Source organism: Rhodamnia argentea, chromosome 7 (assembly GCF_020921035.1).
Source record: "Rhodamnia argentea isolate NSW1041297 chromosome 7, ASM2092103v1, whole genome shotgun sequence".
Lineage (NCBI taxonomy): Eukaryota > Viridiplantae > Streptophyta > Magnoliopsida > Myrtales > Myrtaceae > Rhodamnia > Rhodamnia argentea.
In genome coordinates, this window is record NC_063156.1 from 2,859,115 (window position 1) to 2,879,196 (window position 20,082).

The 20,082-nt window shown below is 41.3% G+C and overlaps 2 protein-coding genes across 5 annotated transcripts; one reads left to right on the forward strand and one right to left on the reverse strand.

Moving 5' to 3' along the window:
• Positions 1-631: 631 nt before the first annotated feature.
• Positions 632-2,939, forward strand: LOC115726828 (nascent polypeptide-associated complex subunit alpha-like protein 2). Its single transcript, XM_030656893.2, has 4 exons — positions 632-809; positions 910-1,015; positions 2,029-2,147; positions 2,383-2,939. Exons 1-4 carry the CDS (start codon positions 735-737, stop codon positions 2,731-2,733), a joined length of 651 nt encoding a protein of 216 aa, XP_030512753.1. The 5' UTR covers positions 632-734; the 3' UTR covers positions 2,734-2,939.
• A 634-nt stretch (positions 2,940-3,573) lies between these two features.
• On the reverse strand, positions 3,574-9,794 carry LOC115726819. 4 transcript variants are annotated; one of them, XM_048281692.1, is made up of 8 exons: positions 9,636-9,794; positions 8,678-9,434; positions 8,363-8,434; positions 6,445-8,286; positions 6,014-6,348; positions 4,870-5,058; positions 4,589-4,766; positions 3,574-4,513 (listed from the first exon to the last, which is right to left on the reverse strand). In XM_048281692.1, the coding sequence occupies exons 2-8, from the start codon at positions 9,357-9,359 to the stop codon at positions 3,783-3,785; spliced, it is 4,029 nt and encodes a 1,342-aa protein (XP_048137649.1). In that variant the 5' UTR covers positions 9,360-9,434; positions 9,636-9,794; the 3' UTR covers positions 3,574-3,782. The 4 variants fall into 4 exon arrangements, with proteins under 4 accessions (XP_048137649.1, XP_030512740.1, XP_030512739.1 ...); XM_030656880.2 differs by having other exon boundaries at positions 6,014-8,286; positions 8,363-8,431; XM_030656879.2 differs by having other exon boundaries at positions 6,014-8,286.
• Between the last annotated feature and the right edge of the window lie 10,288 nt (positions 9,795-20,082).

Sequence of the window (20,082 nt, forward strand, 5' to 3'; positions counted from 1 at the left end):
TAGCCTGTTAAATTGTATGCTCAATAGTACTCTCGAATTCGGATCAACACGTTATGGTTTGGTTCGGTTTGGTTCGGTGTGGCTTAGTACTCGAACTGACCCAAATCAAACCGTGTAAATACGGTTTGAAAAAGTAAAAAAGTAAAACCAAATCAAACCTATAACCCTCCACATTGGGTACTTAACAAGTATGGTACAATTCGAGACTAAGATTTAACCTAAAAGAATCATGTTGTGTGTGCGATGAACACATTTGTTCACCTGGCGTCATATAAAATATCAATTAACACGTGTTTATGGGATCAAATCAAACGTCGTAAAATCAATCGATACATGTTTCATTTCGCAGACTTCTAATTGGGCAATCTTATTTTTGGACGGCCCATCGATCATGGGCGAAATGTTATATAAGATCAATGGGATAGCTCGTAAAATCGCAGTTTATATATCTATGATAAAATTCTACGTCGTCACGGAAGGAGGGAACAAATGAAAGTTAGAATCACGTAATTTTAGTGGACGTATGTAGATCGGAATTTGCAAAATTGAGTGGGCCGAAATGTCTGGAGAAGGGCCAACCCGACCCGGTTAAAGAAAACCCTTATCCGGGACCGCGAACACTCGAACAGGAACAGGACTCTCAAACAAGTAATCTCGTAACAGTAACCCTATCGCTTCACTTTCAGCTCTCTGGTCTCTCTCTCAACCACTCACGGTCCTCCCGCACAGAGAAAATGTCGCCCGCTCCGATCGTCGAACCCGCCGAACCCGAGACCGAGCAGGTCTCCGAGCCCGAGAAGCAGCCTCAGGTACTTCCAATTTATAAGCTTTATCCGTCTACGGGGTATGTAAAAGTTCGGGGGGCCGGGGGGTGGTTCCTGTCGTTCAAGTTCGTTCTTTTTGTTGCAGAACGATGAACCCATTGTCGAGGACGTGAAGGACGACGATAAGGACGAGGAAGACGACGACGACGATGACGACGACGACGATGATGATAGGGAAGATGGGGCTCAAGGTGGTCTTTTGTTATTCATTTCACTTTGCTTTTTGAAGCTGATTGTGTGATTTTGCTCGGTTTTGGTCTTGTAGTTGTTAGAAGATTTACTGATTCGTATATGGGCGTTCGGTATTTTTCGGAGGGAATTGAGTTTGTCCATAGGTTTGGGGTGGATTGTTTTGAAACCGGAGGGATTGTTTTTGGGCGAATGGGATGGTTTAAGAGAATTCTGAGGTGTAATTTTTGGAGTGTGTTCAGTGTTTGTTGAAGTCATATCGCGGAAGTTAAATCTTGAGATGAAGTTCTTGAATCCTAATGGCCTACTCAAGTTTAGGCGGGGGTAAGGCAAGTACTCTGTCCACGTAAATCATTTTAGGTGTAGGATAATCCCATTCATTCTTTTTCATTTCTAAAAGGGGTGTCGCTGTGGAATATATTGTTTCAGTTTTTGAATTTTGAACAGATTGCAATGATTGTAATGCTATGTTTGTCTGTTTAACTGAAGATGCAGATGTGTGCTACTTTAATTTGTGAGGAAGAGTGTGGGTGTGGCGAAGGTCTTTTAGATTTGATAATTTGTACGTTTAGTGTGTGATCATGTTGATAGAGAAACCTGGAAAGACAGTTCCTTTAGTTTCTGTTTTAGTTTGAAATAAACTCAATAAATCACATACATAGACAATTCATGGTTTGAAACTTTCGCTTTTAGATCGGTTTGGTTAGTTGACTGGATGCAAACATACAAAGACAAGTATTAAATTCCTTCTTGGTTGGCTGCAGGATGGTTCCTTTGGGTGATATAATATGTGAATGAGGAAGTTGTTTGTGTGGAGTATCGTTGGTTTTTATGTTTTCGGTCAATCTTATTGGTGCAGTTTTTGGTCTCTGCGATGCATATACTCGCAGTCTGCTTGAGCCTTGCAGGCTTTTTTACTGAAGCTTCTTGAAAATTTCCCACAAATGCAAATTTCTATTTGATTGTGTCAGCTGCTGCTTCTGGAATTAAGAATTCAAACAACATGAATGTGCAGGTGCAAATGGGAGTTCAAAGCAGAGCAGAAGCGAGAAGAAGAGCCGTAAGGCAATGTTGAAGCTAGGCATGAAACCTGTAACCGGTGTAAGCAGGGTCACCATCAAAAGAACTAAGAATGTGAGTACTTTTCCTTTAGATTCTCTGTCATGCATTCGATACTTCATCATTTATGTAATTTAGCGAATCTTTATTTTGTGGTTCACATTGAGGATTTGGCACTAAATGGTGTCTATTGGCTTTGGAAGATTTTTTTAGCTGACCTGAAAAGGTGGAGTTTCTAAGTTCGTTATAGTTGAAATTGATTTGCATACATAACCAACGGCATGTCGTTAAGAAACTGCTGGTGTTTCAGATCCTTTTCTTCATCTCAAAGCCCGATGTCTTCAAGAGCCCTCACTCTGAGACTTATGTCATATTCGGGGAGGCGAAGATTGAAGACTTGAGCTCACAACTGCAGACACAAGCTGCCCAGCAGTTCAGGATGCCCGACATGGGATCTGTCATGGGCAGGACAGACACTTCAGCTGCAGCCTCAGCAGCACAGGCTGATGAAGAAGAGGAAGAGATCGATGAGACTGGTGTTGAGCCTCGCGACATTGACTTGGTGATGACCCAGGCTGGAGTTTCGAAGAACAAGGCCGTGAAGGCTCTCAAGACACACAATGGGGACATTGTTGGTGCTATCATGGAGCTTACTACCTAAACATGCTCCAGCAGGGTTTGTTGTCTGGCTTTTTCCTGGTGATGAGCTTTGAGAAGTGTTTGGGGGTTACTTGAGTTGGACTATCGGCAGCATTTATTCGGTTTCTATATCGGCCCCTTTATTGTTGAACTTGTAGAAGAGAAATTAAAGCAAGGGCGTTTTGTCAACAATGCCCTCGTATATTGTGAAGATGGCCGTACCTTAAGTTCTCTGAAAGTTATAAGGTGACTGCCACCAGTTTACGATATTCGAGTGACCATTGATCACATGCGTCTCACTTCCCAGTCACAAGTAGCCTTACGGGTGAATACTTATCGCTTTCGGCTATTCAAACCGAACTCAAAACTGAAACCGATAGAGAAACTGAATAAATCTTGTGGTTCTAACTTCTAAGGATGAAAGCTATCATATTTTAATTGGTCTAACGATCACGATGAACGGCTTGGTGTTTTGTTTGCACTATGGTTTGCTTCTTCACTATGGACTGAACTCACTGAAGAATGGCCATGAGTTACTGATCGTGGAATAACTCCTCGCGTCGCTAGGCTGTTACAGAGCTCTTTCTTGTCATTCTCCAAGTTCACATAAGGCGATAATAAAGAACAATTAATGGTTTTCTCCTGCCTATTCAATCAATTAATGGATGAAAAACGTGCTTGTCAAACTAGCAAAAAAAATGTGGAAAAATAACAAATAATAGCCTTAAAACGTCTTTGGCCGTTCACGCTGTTGAATGGACATGACGCTTGAGCATGGCTAATGAATCTCAGCTGAAAGCTGAGCTTATTTTGATATGGATTATGCATGCAAATGCCACTTGTCTTACTTAGCCTTAGAAGAAGCAAAACACATGCAAGCGCAACTTGACTTATTTAGCTTTAAGACAGACCCAGCGTTTGAAAGCTATCTACAAGTTCGGAGACCAAACAGCTCCATAAGAGCAATTCACGGGGTCAACACAGAGTGTTCTACATAACATAGATAGAAGAGATATAGATCCAGTAAATCAAGAGGTCATCAGTCACTTCTGAGGAACTCATTTCCTGAAGTCAAGGTTCAATATCTCTGCCGAGAATCTCCTCTTTCAGCACATGCTCCCAGTCCGATGAGCAGTCGTGCCAACCTGCAGAGAGTGGGTTTTTGAGCTCATCTTTTGTTCGAGAATGGAGTATTTGACTATCTCCAACACCACCTCGAGACTCCATTTTCAGCTTGCCACCAGAAAGGTTCGTGCTTTCCTCGGTCAAGTTTTCTCTTGCAACTGGAAAGCGATCTTCTTTAAGTGCGAGCCCGAGATCAACTGAATCTGGAGGAATCTGTGTCTGATTTTCAGAACTTAAGCTCTCGTCCCATCGTTTCAGGATTTTCAATCTGGCCATAACAGAAGCCTCTACATCGTCAGTGCAGAAGATCGCACCTGTTACAGGAGAACTCAGAGAGATTTCTGGTGCGAGGCTACCATTCTCTTTGGATGTTCCAGCTGTCAATTCTGCAGTCCTGCTGAGACCAGGAGAAACTTTCAGAGGCCCTTGTTCCTCCACATCTGGAGTACTTTCAGTGCTTGAGTTATGAGGCCGGCAACTTAGAGCTAAAAGGTTGTTGGTAGGATCAATTGTGCTGCCAATTGTGCTGACCACAGTCGGACTCTGAACTAAGGCATTCAGCTTCTCAGGCTTTTCACAGCTCCTTGTCCCAACCAACAATTTATCATCTTCATTTGATTGAATAGAGACTCCAATATCTGATGAGTTCTCCACATCCAAAGTATTTCCAAGTGAATCTGCAATAAAAGACCGTTGATTATGAGAATGTTGGAGCTTCTTCTCAGATAAAAGAATCCGATTTAATTCCCAACCTTTCAGTTCTTTGGACCTGGACTTATCCATCTCGATCTTCATGCGGTTGAAGCGAGCCTTGTAATTCATGGAACATAGAGTAGCCTCTGCCTCAAGCCACAAATTCTTAAATAAGCCTATTTGTGGCTGTGAATCATCCTTAACCTCAAAATTCTCACTGAGAATCTTCTTGATAGCCTGCAAAGTTATCCACAACAAATTAACTCAGTTTATATTGATCCATTAGCTTATAGTTCCAACCTGTCCATGGCAGGGGTTAGAGACAGAGTATTAAAAGCACCTGAGTCATGGCATCGTCTTTGTATATCAGGGCATTATCCCTAGAGGAAGAAAGTTCAGACGAACTTCCATCCTCATTATCAAACCCAGTATGTTGCCTCTTCTTGTCAATGGCACAGTGATTGTCAATCTGACTTGGAATATTAACAGAAAATGCACTGGCAACAGGAGGAATATTTGTACTAGCACTCTGGGGGAAAAAGAAAACAGTTATCCTTTTTTCTGCAGAAAACAATTAACCTAGAATGCTATAACTCAAAACTAGATACTTAAGAGGCAGAAGCAAAAAAAATCAATAAACCAGATCAAAGAAACGTGTTCAAAATGGACTAGCAATTGCAGATGATATTCTGTCAAAGGTATCTTCAATTCGTATTAAGAATCAACATGTAGGTGTAGTTCACTTTTAACATCACAACATGCATATTTAACCCCCACAACGTTTTAGTTATTAAAGTGTTGTCTTATCTAGCAGGTGCAAAAAGGAGATGGTACTCGTACATTACAGGTAAAGCCATCTCTTTACCGGGTCATCATCTTCCTGTTCCATTATCTGATTCTTGTAAAACTTGGAGTGTCTTTGTCATGATAGATCTACCTTGACAATATGCTTAATTATTCAGAAAAGGCTGCAAAGGTAGTAAATAGGACTGTGCCAAAAATCTCTTCATAGTGCTTTCAATTGTCTCAACAACTATTACTTCGGTGTCTGAAAGCCAAAAGATCATAAACTCCATTTCACGAAAACATGAAAAGGAACTAGCAAAGGGATATCAATTGCTTCAAGATATAATTTCTAGAATCACAAGAAGATTATCATCTAACGTTACTATATTACAATTTGAGATTATCACCATCCACATTTTGCTGTTAAAGAGTGGCTTTTCATGCCCTAGCAATTTTAGCATCAACTAGTGTTAGGTAGGAAATTGAAAGCCAAAAGATCATCACCTTCAAAACATGAAAAGGAACTAGCAAAGGGATATCTATTGCTTCAAGATATTATTTCTAGAATCACAACAACTTGAGATTATCACCATCCACATTTTGATGTTAAAGAGTGGCTTTTCATGCTCTAGCAATTTTAGCATCAACTAGTGTTACGTAGGAAATTGAAAAAGCAGTAGTGGGATAAACAAGATTACCATGTCAAGATCAGGTGATGCTCCAAAACACCTGTACGTGTGTTCCTCAGAATTATGTATTTTGGGCTGTGTAGTCATCTGCTCAACATTCTTTGATGAACATGCACAAAGATTATCAATCACCTTTTGAATCACATCAGTTTCTCTTTCCTTCAAGTCGTAGGCACCACTTAAACATGAATAGAGAAGTAACTCCGACAGATTATGCAAAGTTGAAACAAGCATCTGCCCATCCATCTTTGGGATTACTGATCCCCTATCCCAATTGGCAAGCCCAGGAGAATTGTCTACTGCAGTGGTTGATTCCAACACATGCTTCATAGAAAGGAGCAACCCTGCAGGTGGATCCATTTTCAAAGAATCATTCTCATTTGTACTCACATCAGAGACATGATGGGTGGGCATGTGCCCTTTGTCAGAAGTCACATCACCTTCTCCTGAACTCTGCTGTGTGGGATGAGAAGGTTTAGCACTAGAATCACCGATTGATTCTTGGCACATAATGCAATGTCCAGTAGATTCCCCATCATCATTAGAAAATGGTACATGTTCTAAATCACTCAAGCAAATATCCTCAGTATCATTGGATCTTCCCTCTCTGCCCGACGGATTAACAAAGGCATGAAGCACTGAGGGTGACATTGAAGTTCTGTTACTACACCCACCTTTATATAGTACTTTTCCTGCCCTTGGTTTATCAGAGGAGACCTTAGTAGGATATAAGGTATTGCCAACAATTCGAAGGTCCTGTAGCAGATCAATACCGCTTAGTTCTGGTTCCTCCCCGTGCTTTGGGTGTGCAATTGCTTCTTTCCAGCAAGGAGAGTCCACAGCATGTTCAAACTGACATAAACCCACAGAGGGACTCCCAGCAGAATTCAAGGCATTATTAACCTTCGATGGCAAACTAAATCTGTCTAATGTTACATAAGGATTTCCAGATCCAGATTTAGCAACAATGTGCTTTTCAGCAAATTGCATAGTGCGATTATGCTCAAGTGCTAACTTAAATTGATCCAATGTCAAGGAATCTTCAAATCCAAAATTTGCCCCAGCTAAATGACGAAATGCATCTTTAGAATCACGTTTTCCATTTGACCAGTCATCATCTTCGGGATGGCGTGGTTCCTCAAAGGTAAAATCACTGCTTCCTAGGTGGATCCCAAGATCTGCAGTATCAAAGAGTGATTCACTTCCACAAGCTCGCACGAGTGGAGGCTTGTTTACACTAGATAGCAGAATGCTAGCATAGCACTCATTAGCGAAGTCTCTACCATCTTTATGATCTCCTGTAGAAAATTCACCAGCTCGAGAGCTAAAGCCATCAAATGAGGATCCAACGGTGTGCGCAAGCAAAGGTTTCACATCACAGTTCCCATCATTCACGCTAGAATCATGCTGTGACACACTTTTCCCAAGACTTGTACCATCAAACCGTGACCTGCTTCCAAAAGCTTGCACGGACAGAGGCTCATTTGCATTAGACAAAATAAGGTGAGCATAGAGCTCATTAGCACTATTCTTGCGATCTCCGACAGTAACTTCACCAGTTTGAGGGCTAAAACCATCAATTGGGAATCCTATTGTGGTTGCAGGCAATAATTTGGCAACAGAGTCCCCATCATTCACACTAGAACCATGCTGTAGCACACCTTTCCCAAGACTGGTACTATCAAGCTGTGACTTGCTTCCAAAAGCTTGCACAGACCAAGGCTCATTCACATTAGACAGCATAACGCCAGCATAGAGCTCATTAGCACGATCTCTACCATTCTCGTGATCTCCAATAGAAACTTCACCAGTTCGAGGCCTAAAACCATCAATTGGAAATCCCATTGTGGGTGCAGGCATAGATTTCACTACAGAGTTACCATCATTCATGAATGAACCACGCTTTAGCCCACCTTTCCCAAGATTGGTGCCATCAAGTGGTAATTCACTACCTTGCAGGGACTGAGGCTCATTGACGCTGGATAGAATAACACCAGCATAATACTCATTAGCACTGTGTCTACCCTTCGTTTGACCTCCTAATAAAACTTCACCAGTTCCCGAGACAAATCCATCAGCTGGAGGTCCCATCTGGGGTGCAGCAAAAGATTCCAAAATCATATTCCCACCATATGCACTTGAAACATGATTTACCGCAACATTTTCATCTATATGAGCGTATGGCCACTGTTTCTTCCCAAGATTCGAAGATAACTCTGGTATTGCTGCCCGAGGATGAGTTTCATGAAACACCCTAGGCAAATCCAAGCTTGAATTTGATGCTGGATGACCAAAACATATAAGGATGATGTCAGAGACTGAGTAAGCATAATCTTTTGCAAGCAAGAAATCACTTACCATCCACATGTTTTCCGCTTAAAAATCCTCCATGCTTTTCCCAACTCAAAAGACCATCACTATGAGAACCTCCTGCACATGTACTCAAACCATTAGACGTATGATGAAGTCCTCAAGAACACAAGGAGGAAAGAACATATAACCTGATCTCTCTGCTTTCTTAACTTCATTTGTGCTAGTTTGTTTACATAACTAATTCGATTCAAACCAGAACACAGGAAAAACACTATTGACCATTTGTGCGTGAAGAACCGTGTACAGCAACATTATTACATTATTATCAGAAAAAGAAGAAAAGAATCAGGATGAGCATACCTCCGTTCGGACAAGTTTCAGTTATTAATGGAGCTGCAATTGGCTCCTTCAAGCAGTAACTCCCACCTATTTCCTCACTTTTACCATGATGTCTCAGTGGATGCTCATTCCAAAGGCCACTTGATTCAGCTGCATCTCCCGAACTCACACTTTTGCTTTGATCATCATGAGGCAACTTATCAAAATTTGCATCAAAGGGAGAAGATATTCTGCCATAATCACACTGACTAGCCAGCCCAGAGGGAGCACCCTGAACCCCCCCAGACGACCCATAGAAGGGGTAACACGTATCGCTTTCCATGACGGTCCTCCTCAAGGCATCGCAACGACGACCAAACTTATCATTCAATCCAACATCAACAGAGTTCCATGAAGGTAAAGGCACATTTTCTCCGTTAACAGTCTCCACACCCGAGTAACCGTAGGCATTTAAATAAGTCCCTATATCAAGCTCCAGGTTCGATGCGGGAAACCAATCAGTTCTTGCATTAGGAGGGCATGGATTCACCCAAGTGTTGTGCGAAGAATTCACGGGTCCTTGATCAAACGGCGGCTGTACAGAATCCACATAAAATGGTATCGAATTGGGATATGGGTCCAACTGGGGGATCGTAAAAGGAGGCGCAAACGCCGATAAGTTCGACGACGAGCACGAGCCTCCATTTGTAGGCCAATTACTCATTCTTTTTGTTATCCTTCGGATTTTTCCAAACTGGACAGATGATCAGGGGCCAACCGATCAAAACCCACAAGAAATCTGCATCAAAGGAACGATTTTTACGATGGTCGAAGCGAAAGACAACGATCAAGAGACGAACACAGCACGATGTTGCATCGACATCGTAGAGGGCGAGGGCGAAGTGGTTCCGATTCTCCAGCTAAATTACTCGCTAAAAACCATGGAACGGACCGAAGAAAAGAACAAAGCAAGACAAACGGGAAGATCCAAGACCCGTACCGAGAGAGATGAGAGCTCCGATCGCGAGCGGAAGCTGCGAAAGAGAAGCAAGAGTTGCGTCTTCTCCACTGCAAAAGAAACGCCCCCCCCTCCTCCCTCGCCCTGTATGATCACCGTCACTGAAGTCGCTCTCTGTATTTCTTCTCCTCTTTTTGGCACTCTTTATTCGTCCCGCGACGAAATTACGGAAATGACCCTCCGGATGATCGAACACTTGGCGCCATGTCACGCCGTGAAAATGGCATGCTTCCTGCCTTAATAAACGCAAACTTGTTATCACTTCCGGTCTACATTAGCATGAACTAATCTTTTCTTAATGATCATCTGAAAAAAAAAAAAGATAACAATGAACCAAAACTCCTTGCTTGTATCCATACTGATAAAATAAAAAAATTGGGCAAATTAAGTTGATTTATTTCGCAAAAAAACAAGATCATGGGTGGACTAATCTCGTGAACAATCCCTACCATAAGTCACTACTCCGATCCAACATCATGTGCAAGACGGTCAACGAGTTCAATCGAGAGGTGACCTTACCCACGGGCGGTTTGCAATAGATAGAGATTGGATCTTTCTTCAATCTTTATTTATTTAATACTTAATGTTTAAGGGAATGGACATACAATGAAAAGCGCGTTCCCAAAGACACGCCTCTTTTTTAAGAGGATTTGTGATTGTCCGATTAATCAGTTCTTCGAAAGATTTATCGGACCATGGAGCACTCAATTCAAGGCGATCTTGGATGTTTTAAATACGCCAGCATTTAAAAATTGATTTATTGTTTGTATAATCAATTCTTTCAGAGATGAGGGTAAGACCAGGATAATCACTGGTAAATGGCCCTTTTGGAATCCACTCAAGGCCGACATATATTGTACATGTTGACCTTCATGGCCTGCCGAATACCACTCACTGTTTTATGGATCAATCCTAAGGCCAGACGTTTGCTTGAATCTCTAGAACAAATGCTTCTCATTCAGTGAATCCTTGCCACCCTTTAAAGAGATCATCAAATCATCCCCAAAATCCATGAGAGTGAGCTTGACCCGTGAGTAAAGACTAAAGAGGGTGAAACTTAACTTTGCTTTGAAGAAAATGAAGCATATGGTCTCTCAAATTTAACTCGATATGCAATGTGTTCTCCAAAATTTGAATTTGTTCAATGCGGCTCCCGCACTTTAGCCTAATGTGCAATATCGTCCTTAAACTTTTAATTTGTTCATTATGGTTCCCGAACTTTTGATAACTGTCCAAACTAATCCCTAAACTTTGTGAAAATAATCAATGTTATTGTTCCATTAATTTAAGTTTAAGGACAACATTGAACATCTTCATATAGTTCGGAGGTTAGTTTGATCATGTACCATAAGTTCGGGGACCATATCGAACAGATTACAATCTCAGGGGCAACATTGTACATTGAGTTCAAGTTCATGTACCACCGTGAACAAATTAAAAGTTCAAGTACCACATTGCATGGTGAGTCATAGTGCAAAGACTATTTATGTCATTTTCCCCTTTTGCTTTATTCAACTGCAGCATCTACCAATCGAGAAAGTACCTCCACAACAATAACAAAGTGGTACAGTGATAAATGATCCCCCTATCACAAACCCTACTCAGTACTCACCTTCAAAGAAGCCTTCAAGATCTCCATTTAGTGAGATGGAGAAAAAAGGCCTATGAATACAAGCTTTCATTGAGTTGCCCAAATGGATTTGGGACCTGCAAAGACTTCCATTACTGCAAAAGACAAAATTTCCAGCTGACAGACTCAAATTTCCTTCATGAGATCAGCTTTGATAAATTTCCCTTTTGGATCCACTGGCCATAGACAAGGTCTTACCAACTCAAGGATGAGATTAGCATTATCACATAAGCTCCTACCTTCAACAAGGACAGCTTGTTTACCACTCATGAATTGATGTAGTAATGCTTCTGACCTATCTATCGGTAAGATGCTTTTGTGATGCATTTGGCAAAATCAAATCATCGAGGTCTTTTTTTCTTTTTTCCATAATTAATCATATTATTTGTTTCTCGATACAAAAATATTTTTCAAATATCGACACACCTTGTTCCCGTAAAAAATTTGGACATCATTTTCTTAAAAGGGATAATAGTATCACACAAAGCGTGAAAAAAAAAATCGTTAATAATTAATAATGAGCTATTTACGGGAATATCCTATGCCTTATAAACATGGAAATATAAGCAAATTCATATGAACGCACAATCCATCGTGTTGTAATAGAATTGTACAGAAAAATCTGTAATGACGCGAATTAGACTGAGTTTATCTCAAGTTATATGAGTTGTACTCAATATCACATGAACGATCAATCGTTTTGGCGAACTGACGGTACTTGACGGTCCGCACGCCCTTAGACTTGTCCCCATCAAATGGGATTGAAGTCAAGTTCGGGTGGTCCTAGACAGTGGCATTTAATGATGAAGTCTGGTCCTGCTTGATTCGCCCGACGCAGGCCGTTTTTCAAATGATGGCAGATTTAAGCAACAAGTTAGGCCAAATCGAGAGTCGGGACCAGCTCGGCCAGCCCAGCAATCGCGTTCGCTCCATTTGCAGTATCGCTTGGTAGTCGACCTACTGATCTTAATGTGCTAAGATTATTGCAGCAACTAGGTTTAGGTCACGCTAAACCAGCTTTTCTGGAATAATCTCTCAATGCCAATGTCCGGAGTCAGCATCTAATTTCACCAGAAGAATTGACTCGTAGAGCATGACAGCAAGTCAAACACATAAGGCAAGCGAAAGCTAGTCTGAACTAGAAGTATGGCATGATCCAACAACAAAAAGTAAAAATGAATCTTTCCACGGCTTTTGCTGCCTCACTTAAGAGTACGACAGCAGCATCGTGAACTGACCATTTCTGAGATATCTTCTTCCAAGATCATTCCTGTGTATACATACACAGATTGTGCAGCAGAAACAGCAGAAACATCAGGGCGAACCCAGAAGTGAACAGATGAATACGACTTGTATTTTGTTATGGAAAGTGCAGAACATAAAACATGAACCCCAACGAATGAATCTGTCGAACTGCATCAAAAAAGTCGCGAACTGATCGATTCACTGTGCATTTGGATTTTCACCTGCTCACCCTATTACCCACCACTTCTTCCTCGCACGCCGTGATGGCAACAAAAGAACAAATGAATGCTCTCACCCAGAAAATCTTCTTAAAAGGAGCACAGCATCACTCAAAAATAAACAAGGAAAGAAGATTCTGAAGCGTCCCAAAGGAATCTCCTGGCCGCACCGCCGCCGCCTCCAAGACGACCGGCCCTCCCCCGCGGCAACAGCTGCTCTGCTAGCCTCGCCACCGCCAAGGCATACTCCTCCAGTAGCTCCGCCGCAATCACCACCGTCATCATCCTCTCTCTCTCTCTCTCTCTCTCTCTCTCTCTCTCTCTCTCTGAGGCAGCCCTATGTCGGAAGAGTTCGAACGTGAATACAATGTGGATGACATAGATGAAGCCATTTTTATAAGAAAACGAAGAAATCTCCTTCGCTCTGTGACTTTAGGTGTGGGGTACTTCGGTTCGGATTACATGTTATGTGGTTATGAATTATGTGATGTGTAACTTTTGTTATAAGGAGTGTTCGTTCATATTTAGCTTACGCGCTAACTATAATCATTAAAGCTCCATAGATTCACGTTCGAGTTTCTCTTCGGTCCGACTAGGAAGGATGCCGCTCCTGGTGACGTGGCATCTGCTGATTGGCTGGTTCGGGGTGTGTGGGGGGGGGGAGGAAGGAGCGACGTCCCGGAGCTGCTCAGGTAGCACGCGCATTTTTCTTTGGCGGATGTTCTGGCTTTGTCGGAATAATACTGTGACGTAATAAAATTAAAAAAACCAGGGAGTCAAATATGAAATCCATACATCAATTGACCCGAAGAAGAAGGGAAGAGATAAAGTCGAAGGAAAAGGCATGTGATCTGCTAGTTGAACTTTCGAAAGTGTTTCCGTCTATATCTAATTTCGGAGTGACAAGGTTCGAGGTTGGCCCTTATCAGCTGCAAGTGGGACTTGCGATGCTCGACACGACCCGTTGACACGATACGAAAAAGACTCGAGGTAAAACACGAGTTATAGGGAGAAAATCATAATACGGCATGACACGAAACGTTAATTAATTTTGTCGGTCCAAACGAAATCAACACTTGCTATCGTAATCTAATCATGCCTCGCTTTTGTGCGAAGGCTACATTCGATTTGGAATCGAGAAAAAGCCGGATCCCTAATTTCACTATATCAAGAATCAAAATATTTGAAACCCCATAGCCAGAAGAAGGAAGGACATCAGATAAAGGACAGCGGTAACTCCTGAATCTGGAGCCACTTGGCATTCCAATCCAGTTCCAACAAAGCGGTTCTCGAACCGAGAGAGTGGAACTACTTGGCGTTGCACATTCAAACTCATTGAAGCTCGATTCGCATCGTTATGCTCGATAAAATGAATGAGAGGCCTATAAAATCCAAATCATAGAGGGAAAAATCAGAATATGACACGATATAGCAAATAACTTAATTTATGTTCAAGAATTTGTGGAAAATGAACCGAATTCGCCCATTGACACCTCCCTTGACAAACACCATTATGACACGCTGATATAAACTGTTGGCCCTAATTATGAGTTATCACATGAACGTAAATTGTCTTTCCAAGAGAAAATCATTACCTTAATTTTTGCTAGGTTGTGAAATAAGGATCAATTATTATTGAGACACTCTCCCACCTTATCATGCTCAGTGAAAAGACCTTTGATTGGTAATCATTTCTCCTGTCAATTATTCAGTCATCACTTAAGATATCAATCTTCACGTTGTGTAAAATACTTATAATATCTCTGACCAAAAACCAAAAGAAAAAATTGCTTATAATATCACTTCAAACTCATCTATTTCGAAATACTTTCGCTCTCTTATGAAAACTAAATAAACAGTAAGAAATTTCAATTGCAAGGCACCTACATATTTTCACAAGTTCATTTAAGTTACTTGGTCTCGTAATTTATCTACGTTAAAGCATACTTAAAGTCAAGTTTTGTATCCCGTCTTTTTTACCGTTCTTTCCGAAACTAATGCAAATAATAAATAAAAGTCGGTATCCGCATCGTGTGTCCTTAATGACGTACATCGCATAACAAATAGGAACATTAGATGCATCGAACGAGGTTGAGCATAGTAAAATAGTGATGCGGAACTTACCGCGACTATCGAACGTTCTAATTTTCCCCGAAAAAGGAAAAATGTATATGAGCGCGGTTTTATTCACCTAGCTTCATTTATTAAGAGGCACGAGAACTATGGATTGGGCCACAGGTCACATGCCTTCGAGCCTACCTAACGTCCATCACGCATCTTGCTTTATAACGTACGTTTACTAGAGACATTTATGCATGAATGTAGGCCCATTATAGCCATTATTATCTGAACATGGCATTGTTTTTTTTTTTTTTTCTATGAGTCTATGGCTACAATTTGTTTGTTTAGCCCTTGGCATTGCTCGCACATTTGAGAGGTCAAATGTGATGGGGGAGAGGAACTTCTTTTTGCCCATCTTGCCAAACCAAGAAAAAATTTGTATAAATTGGGAAAAAATTGGGCAGCATGAGGACCATATTATTCCAACAAAATAGAAATAAAAAGAAAAAAATTAGAAGTACCTGCTGGGGCCAAATTGATTGAGCAAGCCATACATCTATGATTGATGCGGGACACCAAGCACAGTGAGTTTATCTAGATATGTATTGGATCCAATGCTTATTCTTGTTCTGGAAATCATCGCATGCAATTGTCCGAAAAGTCCTAAACCTATTATATTTTTTGGTCAATTTAGTCATAAATCCTTTAATTTCGCCAATAGAATCCTAAACATTTTCAAGTTTTGCCAACCGATATCATCCGGCCAATTATGATTAGAAAACGCCGACGTAGACGCCGATCATCCTATGTGACGCCGATGTGGATAATTTTTAATAATATTTTTTTTCTTTTTCTTTTTCTTTTTCTTTTTCTTTTTTTTTTTTTTTTTTTTACATCTCTAGGCGGTGAAGTAGCTAGCCAACCATCCCCAGCCCCTCCTTCAGATCCAGGCGTGGGCTAATGGTCGCCCAGCAACCTCACCGACGAGAGATGTAAAAAAAAAAATTAAAAAATAATAAATTTAATTAAAAAATTTCACGTCAACGCGCGGCCATGTCACGTAAGAAGATTGATGTCCATGTTGACGATTCTCAGTCAAAATTTGTTAGATGGGCTCAATTGAAACTACTTGAAATAGTTTAGAACTTTTAGCAAAATTAAAAGATTTAGGACTGAATTGGCATATATGCAATAGGTTTAGGATTTTTTGGACAATTTTCCTAAATGGCCATGATGGGGTCCTATGTAAAATGGATAAATTTGACTAAAGCCTTATATCTATAGAATGTCATTCCACTAATTGATCTCTTTTTCTACCTTTCTTACTCTTATCTTTTTGCTAATCCCGTCTATTATAATTGATGAATTAATAACTGTCAATTGAACTTATTCTTTCATTTGACTTGGAATCTTTGCTTATCTCCGTATCTTGAAACTTAGGAAAGTGCTTCAGTCAATTGATACACGGCCGATTCTAATTTATCCATTTACTGCCACTCGCCCGAAACGTCGATTTTGGAAAGGAGGAGCCATAAGATAAAAGTAACTGAGATTTACTTAGATGTTCTTGGGAGAGTCGATGCTAGAATCAATGCTCGATCATTTGAGCGATCAAGTCCACACGATGTACAATCATGTCTCTAAGCAGTAAAGGAGTGGTGGACGCCCTTGGATGTTCTAGGGACGGACACGTGACGTCATCGTCCGTCCAAAGCTTTGATCTTCTGCGGGCCCAATGAGCCCAAGCAATGAATGATCAAGTCGAGGCTGCAACCAAAGCCGTACAACTGTAGGCCCGGCCCAATATCATGGGCCCAATCACAAGCGCGGAGATTTGTCTCGGTCTGGGAAGTGTAATCGTGACGTCAACTCAATAGCAAATGTTCGGGAAACATCATTTGTCTCTCTTGGGTTAATTATCTTCGGGTGAAAATGTGTGGAACGTGATTCTCGAAACTAAGGCGCTATTGTGGAAATCCAAAGCCTATCTATCTAGGCTCTATTTGTTACATGAAAAATTTCACATTTTCATAAAATATTTTTCAAGAAGTCATTTCCAGAATAACAGCAAAAAATTTCGATGATTCGCTAAAATCTGAAAATGAACTATAATTCCGCTGTTTCGAGAGTAATACTTAATTTCATTTTTCTTAAAAGGGACATATACTATTCGTGTGTATAAGGGACACTCAGTCGCCTGGGATTCCAATTGCAAGGCTTGGGGTTTCTTGAGCCCCGCCATTGAGAACCCAAGCAAGGGCGTCGGGCCCAGCCTTGATGGACTCGGGCTCGAGTGCCGGTGAGTCAGGATTGTGCCGAACCTAGCCGCCAAGGAATTGTGCCTGACGCCTAGTCAATTAGGCATAGGAGCCGGTGACCCGGGAAAGACAGTCGGGAACCTAGGCGGGGGCATTGGGGTCCCGAGCATGGCCCCTATGGACTCGACCCCGAGCGTCGGATTAGGGTCTTGAGCCCAAGCACCGCTGAATTGGACATGAGAGCCGGGTACCGGGGTATGTCCATCGGGGTCTCATGTACGGCTTCGGTGGACGCGAGCCCGGGCGCTAGTCCAAGCGCCGTTGTCTAGTCGCACATATGGAAAATAAATTCTGATTCTTAGAAGATAAAATTAATTTTTTTTTTCTGAATTTGGGTATAAATTTTTCGTTGATAATGGAGATATTGTCCGTAGTTCATTTTTCTAAGTGATCACAAGATTTTCGGCAAAACAAACGGTTGGTTTTGTCTAAAGATTCCACAAAAGGAGAACCGTCTGAGGAATTTGTCTCCAGTGTGGAAGGATTCGTGTTCATTCGTGAAAAAGCATAGACAGTGGAGACAAATAATAGGAGGCTGATTGCACGTTATCTTGTCCTAAACACTTTGCTTCAAATCTTTAGTAAAGTTACGGTCGGTGAGATGAAGTTCGAGGTTAGCGATGATGTTGTCACCCAGATTAAGAGAGCACTAGATGTTCGGAACCAATCCATAGAAAGCTAAATACACGTTATTCCGCAAAGCGATGTCGACCTGAATTCGTATCATCGACATCAGGTGGGTGCAAAACATAATTAACAAGTGGTGGGCATAAAACTTGATTTGGATTCATGGTCCCTTATACGTGTAATTTTCCTTTAAGGTAGGGTCATATCAAATGGCATGCTAATCGGGAAAACTACCAAAATAATCTTAAACTTATTGTAATCATGTCGGTTCGGTCTTAAACCTATTATAATTGTGTCAATTCGGTCTTAACGTGTTTTTTTTTAACCAATTGAGTCCTTAGTATTTTACATTTGTGCTATTTTAGTTTTCCCGTAAATCGCTCGCATTAATGATGTTGATCCTATGTGGTATAATCGTCCTTGACATGGCCAATTTTTAATAGTATTTTATTATTCTTAAAAAATTTATTTATTTTATTTTTTATTTTTTCTTTAAAGTGGCCGCCGAGGGTCATCATGCCCTGGCCAACCGCTAGCGAGGGCCTCGCGTCCTCGCCAATGATGGGCAAGGGCATGGCAGCCCTCTCTGGCCACGATAAGAACCAAGAAAAGAAAAGAAACAGATAAATAAATAACTATTAAAAAATTATTAAAAACTATTCAAGTTAGTGCTGCCAGCGTCACGTTGGACGAATGGCTTCCATGTCGACGATTTCCGGTCAAAATAAGCATAGTGGCTTGAATTGGCGTGAATACAAAAGGTTTAAAACTCAATTGGGCAAAAAAAAAAAAAAATTAGATCAGAATTGGCATAATCGAAATAGATTTAGGACTGTTTTGGTAATTTTTTCTAATGCGATCTCGGGTGATTCTATCAATGCCTACTCAGACAACCATCTTTACCCCAAGAATTCTTCGAATAACTCAAGGTTAAGTACCTCGTGAAAACGTTGTCTTCCACTCATTCGAGGAGGCCACCGAAAGAGTTTTTGGGCCCTTTAGAGGCACGACGGCTTGTTCCCTCTTTTGAGCAAGAGACAAATGGAGACAAATGGGCGGAGGGATCGAGCGGTGGCGTGTCCCTTCCATTTCATAATCCAATCGAAAACATGCCCACCGTCATCCACGTCGGATCAGGGGCCCCACTCTGCTTTCTTCCGGTGGCGTGACGTGGAATTATGTCCTTTTTGGCCCCATCAAGAAACTGACTCTCGGACCTTTATATATAAAGAGAGAGAGAGTGGGTGCCCGCCACGTGACGTCCTCGATTAGGCCCCGGACAATAAAGAAAGTTTGCCTACTTACTGAAAAATGGAAAAATTAGATATTAATATTAGAATGCACGAATCACATTAAGGACAATTGTCATTACCACAGTCAAGTCTAAAAATAGTGAAGAAATGTACCGAAACAATCCTAAATCTATTGCATTTATATCAATTTAGTCCTAAATCTATTGCGTAGACGAGATTCGACCTTGTCGAGCCTTGCTTGGACAAGGGCAAGCGCCAATGAGGTCTCCTCGCCGGATCTCGGCGAGCGCGAGGTCCCGTGAGCCCCGCCTAGGTGAGGGCGAGGTCTAGCGAAATTCGCCTAGGCCAATGTGAGGCTCGTCGGGCCTTGCCCTCGACTAGGCTAAGCTCAGCAAGGCCAACCCTCATGCAAGCAACACCCTTGGCTTGGTTGAGGGGAGCCTCACCGACGCTTGCCCTTGCCTAGGCACAACCAGGTGAGGTCGTCCCTTGCCAACCACCAGCAAATAGAAAAGGTAAATTAAAAATATATATTGAAAATATCCATATCGCCTTCGACCGTGTCATATAGAGCAGTTGGAGTTCACGTCGCCGAGTTTCGGTTAAAATTGGTCGAATGGACTAAATTGGTACCAATGTGAAAATGTTTAGAACTAAATTGATCCAATTTGAAAGGTCTATGACTGACTCGGAATCAATGTAGTAGATTTAGGACGTCTTTGGTACTTTTCTCAAAAATATTGTTATCATGAGTTTTTAACAATTGACCTAAAGGAGCAATATTTGCCTAATGAAAGAACAGTCTCCATACTTAATATTGCTACATAAGATATGGGTATCCTTCTCATCATGAGCGGATAATTTTGTTCGAGGGATATGCATGTGGTCGGCTTGTTTTAGGATTCGCACTACAAATTAATGAACTCGAAATCCATGAAATGTCCCATTGACATGACGATTGAGCAAGATGTTACTCAGAAATTTTGGCACTTGTTTGTTAATTTTAGCCTATCTCCATATGGATGAAGGAAGTATTGCATGAAATTGGATGGCACGTAGGAAAATAATAAGAAAATT